The sequence below is a fragment of the Nestor notabilis genome, unplaced genomic scaffold (assembly GCF_000696875.1).
Source record: "Nestor notabilis isolate BGI_N333 unplaced genomic scaffold, ASM69687v1 scaffold26742, whole genome shotgun sequence".
In the NCBI taxonomy this organism is placed as follows: domain Eukaryota; kingdom Metazoa; phylum Chordata; class Aves; order Psittaciformes; family Psittacidae; genus Nestor; species Nestor notabilis.
This window is the reverse complement of record NW_009917486.1, coordinates 1-6,758: the sequence shown is the minus strand read 5'-3', so window position 1 is coordinate 6,758 and position 6,758 is coordinate 1. Positions and strand designations below refer to the sequence as shown.

At 56.3% G+C, this 6,758-nt stretch overlaps 1 protein-coding gene across 1 annotated transcript; it reads right to left on the bottom strand.

Annotated features, from left to right (window-relative positions):
• Positions 1-209: 209 nt before the first annotated feature.
• Positions 210-6,556, bottom strand: LOC104401618 (tumor necrosis factor receptor superfamily member 6B-like; the record flags this gene model as incomplete). Its single annotated transcript, XM_010009257.1, has 4 exons — positions 210-484; positions 3,263-3,460; positions 5,551-5,929; positions 6,480-6,556. Coding segments are annotated over 4 exons (929 nt in total), but the record flags the coding sequence as incomplete, so codon positions are not given.
• Positions 6,557-6,758: the final 202 nt, after the last annotated feature.

Sequence of the window (6,758 nt, the reverse complement as noted above, 5' to 3'; positions counted from 1 at the left end):
GCGGCGCCGGCCGCTGGCGCAGGGATGCTGCTGCTCCCAACATCCCACCCCAGAGGCAGCGGTGCAGAGCAGGACCCGTCGCCCCAGCACTGAGCTGCCCCATCGCTCATCCCTGACGCTGCCCCTGGGGGTCGGAAAGATTAATAAATAGACGAAGCTACAGAATGAAAATCAAACCAGAAACCACCCGAAAAGTGCAGTTCGTGTTCTCAGCGCAGGAGGAAGCGCTCGCGGGCCTGCTTCTCGATGGAGTGCAGCTTGGCAGTCCTCAGCGCCACCAGCAGCTCCCTGGTGACCGGGTGCCCCTCTCTGAGGCTGGTGAGCAAAGCTCGGAACTTCTCCTGCGTGTCCGCCCGCGTGCCCAGCGTCTTCTTCCTCGGGGAGTGCGTCAGGATCTGCTGCAGGCGCTTCAGCTTCCTGATGGGGATGTTCTGGTACGCAACAAAGTCTATCAGGGCTTGCTCACAGTCGTCGTTGTCCGGAGCTGCTGGGAGAAAAGCACCCAGAGGTTAGGGGGAAGGTGAGGTGGGACAGCAGGAGAGCAGGTCCCTGCTGAGCCTCTCCATGGGACGTCTGCCCAGAGAGGTGGGAGATGCCGCATCCCTGGAAGCGTTCAAGCTCAGAGGTTGGACGCGGTTCTGAGCAACATGGTCTAGTTGAGAATGTCCCTGCCCATTGCATGGACACGGGATGGACTTTACAGGTCCCTTCTAACCCAAAGTAGTCAATGATTCTGTGATGTGGTCCTCACCTGGGCGCTGATCTCCAGCCACAGCTCAGACTGGGGGTCCCAGCCCTGTGAGCCCAGCCAGGAAACCCATCTCTCTCAACCCATCTTCCAGATTTGAGAGGGTGTTTTAGCCCACACAACCATGCACGTTACGTGAACATAAAATGGGACCACCTGCCCTGCTCTGCCCATGGCCAAGGATGCAGCAGCATCTGGCTCACAGCAGCTTCATCCTCTGCCAAAACCAAGGCTTGTGGCGCTGGCAGCGTGTGCTGGAACCAGCGGGTCAGAACGAACATTGTGCAAGTAGAAAAAGTGAGGTTGGAAGGAAAAAGAAGGAGGAAAACACCAAATACAGCATCATTAAGTGGCCAAGGCTCATGTCTGCAGCTCACTGGCCGGGGAGGCTGGGTCCAGCCCATCCCGTACAAAATAGTTAGAAAACAACTTGTAAAAGCACCTTGACATTTGAAAACACCAAATACACTTTTTCTCCCTGCTCCTTCCTGCGTGGGAACAGCGGAAAAGGGGAACTCCAGAAACCCTGAGGTCATTGCAGCAAGTGTTCAAACTTGTTGTTTGTCCTGGCAGTTTTTCCTATGCAGGTTTTTACGTCTCGAGGCAAGATCAAGCCCAAGCTCAGCCTCCTCTGGGGCTTTTGGAGAACCCCAGTCCCAGTTGGCTGAAGCTCTGCTGGAGCGCACCACCGAGGGATGAAATCAGAGCGTTCAAGAGGGTGAAGTCAAGCCATTACTCAGTCAGGTAGAGACAAGCCCGGTTTCATGCCATTGCAAACTGGGAATGGTTTCACGGGTTACAGTGGGGTGGGTCGGGCTCCCTTACCCAGATTCTCTCCTCCGCACTCAGGTCTGAATGGAAGAGGAGCATTCCAGCTCTCCCTGTTGGAGCACGGAGGTGCCCACACTCCTCCTCAGTGAGATCATGATGAAACAGGCCTAAAAATACACCTCGGCTCCGCGGCTGACGTGCTCCTCTCCTCTATAAATAGCTGGAGGTCAGGCTGGCCACGGGTGCTGCTAATGCTGCTCCCGCCTGGCTGTGCCCTAGGACCGTGTCCTGCTCACAACAGAGCTTTCCAGCTCCTCTCTCCAGTGGGATCACGCTCCTGGCATGGAGCTGGTGGTGTGAGTCAGGCTCAGTGATGAGAAATGGTCTGCACTGGCAGTGCCAGGAGAGGATGGAGAGGCAAGAGCTCTTCTTGCACAGGACTGAGGGGAGCAGCCTCCATGCACCATCAGTAGCTTTTCATGGAATCATGGAATACCAGTCTGGAAATGACCTCATGGATCATCTGGTCCAACCTTTCTTAACAAAGAAAGCTTCTACTGAAGCTCTTCCATCAGCTTCATCTTGATGGAAGGAAGTTCATTATACTGGACCAACCTCCGCAGGGATGCAGTGAAGTCCCATTGCTGGAGGTTTCTGGGACACGGCGGGACACGGTGCTGGATAACCTCATCCATGTTCCCATTCCCATGACAGGTTGGGCCAGATGAACTTTCAAAGTCCCTTCCAGCCTGCGCTGTCCCGTCACTCCAGGTTTGATTTGTTTGGGAAATTCAAGGTGCAGGTTCACTGCCACCCGGATCAACCACACTGAGTTTGTCTCCTGTGGGTCTCGATGTTGGGGCAGAGTGGGTGGTTTGGAACAGCTGCCCGTGGCCCCTCACCCGTGGGATGGTTTTCAGCTCCTTTCTCATCCTCTGACAGGTTGGGGTGCACGTTACGAAGCGCCCCTGCGCCAGCCCATCACTCTCCCCTGCTCCTTTGCTCTATGCTTTAGCCAAGAAAGGTTGGAGCAGATGATCCCTCAGGCCTCTTCCAACCTGGGGTTCTCTGATCTGTGCCCACTTGCCTTCAGCCTCCACCGAGGCTCAGCTTAATCACAGTGACACAAACGACACCACGTCTCTATCACGTAACAGACCAAACTCCACGCTATGCTCAGCTCCAGTGGACCTCGGATCTGCTCCTTTCAGCCTGCCTGAGACAAGACTGTGGCCATAGCAAAAGGTCCTGGAAAACGGGCTGAAAGCCCAGGAGAAGTGGGAAGCCAGAGGAGAAGAGCCGTGCCAGAAGCAGAGTTGGGCATCTCAGTCCTTCACACTGAGCCTGTTTACATGACCCAAACACTGGTTATTGCCGCGAGCTACCGGTTACAGCTGAATGGCTGCCAAAACTGTCCTTGTGTCCCGGAATCCCCAGTTATCCCAGTTTCTGGTAAGAACTGGTGGGATTTCACTGCCAGCTCTTTGTTGTCTCTGAGCAAGGAGCCTGCGCAGGCTCTGGGTGAGCCCTGCACCCTGCCCTTGCTCTAACGGACCAACCCTGAAGGTGGAAGAAGGCAGAGAGACTAGATTTTATCCATAACCACTGTTAATGATGGGTCATTCCACACTTTTACAGGCTCTTTCACCTCATTTTGCATCTAAGTAGGAAAAAGCCATCAGAAAGTTCCCTCTCACCCTGGCAGCGTCATGGGCTCAGCAACCCCACCGAGCCACAGCTCACCTGGTCCCTGCGTGCTGTTGCTTCTGTCCCGTCTGCAGGAGGTGCAGAGGGTGTCGTGGTACTGGTTGCCCTCCACGTTGACCACCTTCCCCTGCTGCTCGCAGTCCTGGTGGGGCTGGCACGGCTCGGTGCTGGAGCTGGAGGAAGAGAAGAAGCCGCGGGGGCAGGCGCGGCACTGGGTGTTCTCAAAGGGGGTACCTGCAAACGGAGAGGGAAGGGGACATCAGCCTGGGGTGATGGGCTGGCCAGGAGCAGGGCAGGAGCTGGGGGTGACGCCAGCAGAGCATCAGGCACCATTCGAGCACGAAGGGAATGTTTTGGAAGCAATCACTGCCTGCAACTCCCCTGGAAGCGTGTGTCTTCTAACAGGACAAACAGCAACGCTTTCCACCATCATCTCTCAAGCCAAAGCACTTGCCAAAGGCTGATAAATTGGCAGCAGCACCCAGAGACAAGAGGAGATCTCATCTGCCACTGAGAAGAGCCACCTCCCGGGCCGGGGGCACCCGAGGGGACACCGGATAAGCCGAGCGCCAAAGCAGCCCTTTGATTCACAGCGGAGTCGGGAGGCTCCTGGTCAAGTGAAAGTAAAAGCCAGGCAGAAGGTGGAAGCTGCTGCTTCCCACCCAGGCTCGGGGCCAGACCTGCTGCTGTGTCACAGGGACGGGGCCACGCGAGTGAGGTTGCACCAGGGCACCCGCACGTTCCTTGGGAGACGGGAATGGTGCTGACAGGCAGCAGCGGGTGTCACACCCCTCTTCACCTCCTCTTCACACATCTAGTCAAGAAGGAGGTTTCTACCTTGCCAGAACCCACTTTGAGCCACAGCTTTGGCTTTACCAGAAGTCCCAACTGATGACCCCAACGTCCAGGTCTGTATCTGTAAATGGAATGTCCAAAATAAAGCCCATGTCCCCAGAGGAGCCGCACATGGACCAAGGCACCCATCCTGCCCGCGCCACAGGGTCCTCACTGTCCCCACCCAGACTCCAGCACTCACAGCCCCAGGGCTCTGCCTGCTCACACTGGTGCTCAGTCCTTGCTGGGGGGCCAGATGTCGGGGCTGGGGCATCATTCCCCACACAAAAAGCCATTTGTGAAGAATTAATAACAGCCACTAAAAATTGAGCTTCTCCTCACACGTCCCATCTTGCTCTTGTGGCTCCTCAGCCCTACAGCCAGGTTTGATGGTTCATGTCAAAGGGCTTCCCCACGTCACTTGCAGACCTACTTCACCTTCTCCTGCATTAATGCATTTCGTACAGTCACATCCCACAGAATAATTAAACCCTGAACCTCAACCATCAGCATCAGCTGAAGACCACCGGTATTTCTCCGCTGGCCTGTGGGCCTGGAGCTCTTCACCACGCATGGAAAGACTTCAAAAGCCTCCTTAAAGCGCGAAGCAAGGTAACGCTGGGTTTGCCACTGCTGCCCACGCTGGTTTATTGCTGTTATACCAGGCTGTGGTTTCGAGGCAGAGCCTGGTCCTGGGTGACAGTGAAACCTCTCGCGCGCAACTTGTGTGTTTAGAAAGGTTGAATGGGGACAACCAAAGGACGAGGTGAATTTGTGCTGGGGAACCAACGGAAAAATAACCCCCCTAAAATCCCCTGTGGCTCCCTCCATCTCACCAGGAGATGGAGTCTCAGACTTGTGAATCTCCCCCAGCTGTGAATCAAAACAAGGCTGATTTGATGCTCTTGGGATCTGAGCGAGCACCTATTTCATGTTTTGAATATGGCCTCTCCAAATTGCTCAATAAACCCCACAAACCCCAGCCCCAGAGCTACACACATTCACCAGCCCTGCCCTGGCCTCGTCAGAACCTTTTCCAGTCCGGATAATCAGGAGAAGGAGGCTGACGGAGGAGCGGGAGCTGCTCAGACCTTTCCACCCATGGGGAGCGCTGGCAGGGGGGACCGCCGCGGCCGGCGCTGGCAGGGTGACCCGCTGCGGCAGGATGGGGAGATGATCATGGCTCTGGCTCTTGCAGCAGGTAACCAGGGTCACCACGTCCCATCTGAGTGAGGTGCTGGGGGATTTCACAGGCTTTCAAAGCAAAAGCAGGAGGGAAAAAAGCCAAGAATCGCTCCTTTGAGAAGAATCCAGAAGCAATTTCTTGTGCCAGCAAGGGCAGAACCGCCCTGGTGAGCAAGAAGAGAGTAGCTCAGGCTATGGGCAACCATCAGGTGCTGTGTTTCTCCTTGACTTTCAGCTCCAGCAGAGATCTGGGGATGTGACAAGAGCCTCAGGAGCACACACCCCGCAGAGGCAGAGGTACTCACCCAGCTTCTCCACGCCAAAGCCCGGCAAACACTTGGAATGCCGGACGCAGAATTCCATCTCGGAGAAGTAGCCGTCCTGGCACTGGCAGACGCGGTTGTGGGTGGAATTGCACTGCTGCACCTCCACCTGCTTCTCCCCGCAGATGACGTTACAGTACCGGCACTTCTCCAGGTAGTTCCAGTACTGTGTGTAGTGCAAATCGGGGCAGGGCTCGCACCGCGTCGGCTCGTCCCTGGTGCAGTGCTGGGCCACGAAGGTCCCCGGCGGGCACTGCTGGCAGGTGAGCGGCACGTTCGACACGGCATCTCGCCATTGGTACGTGGGTTGGGTGCTGCAGCCGAGCTTGGCCAGGAGAAGGAGGAGGGGAGCAAACATCCCCTACAGCAAAGAGAACGGAGAGGGCCTTTAGCTCGTCCTCTCGCAGAGGAAGAAGCAGCAAACGCAACTGCTGTGTCACAGAATTCCTTACTGGTGTAGGTACAAGGGATTATTCTCCCGCCTCATGCTCTCCCCAGCCCCAGGAGTAAAGCAACAGTGATATCAGGGACCAGATGCTACCCCCATGCGCCTCCCCATCACCCTCCTCTTGCCACCCCAGCTGACAAAGCATCCTTCCCAAATGATGCTTCCCAAGCCCATTTTGGGATGCCTTCACAACCCGATTCCCCTCTCTCGGTCCTAAAAGCAGCACCAGCACATTCCCCTCTTTTCATCCCAATCAACTCCCCACCACCGGGGGTAAGAAAGACCTTTGGCAGACCAAGAAGCAGAAGTTCCCCAAACTAGCAGATACGCAGCACACTCCAGAGGGGCCCTCAACTGCTTTGTCACCCAGATACTCAGTATAAGATCAGAGAACCCCAGAGCCCTGTTTATCCTCCCTTCTCAGAGCACGTGTGCCCAGACTTCAGAGCAGATGGTACTTTACCTTGGATGGGTGCCTTAAATTCGGCACGGGGCCGGAAACCACCATTGCACTGGGGGCTTCCGAGCGCCGTGAGCTGCCTGGGGAGGCACAGGGGGCGCCTCGAGGGCTGGTTCTGGCTCCGGGGGCAGCGGCTGGGCTCTGCAGCAGCGGTGCCAATCCTCCTGCTTTGGAACAGAGAGAGAGGGAAGGAGTGTCAGGAAAGGCTGCGTTTCCCCGTGTGCGTTTCAGAGACCCTCCCTCTGAGGAGGATACCGCTCTCCCCAGCCCGGGCACCGCAGC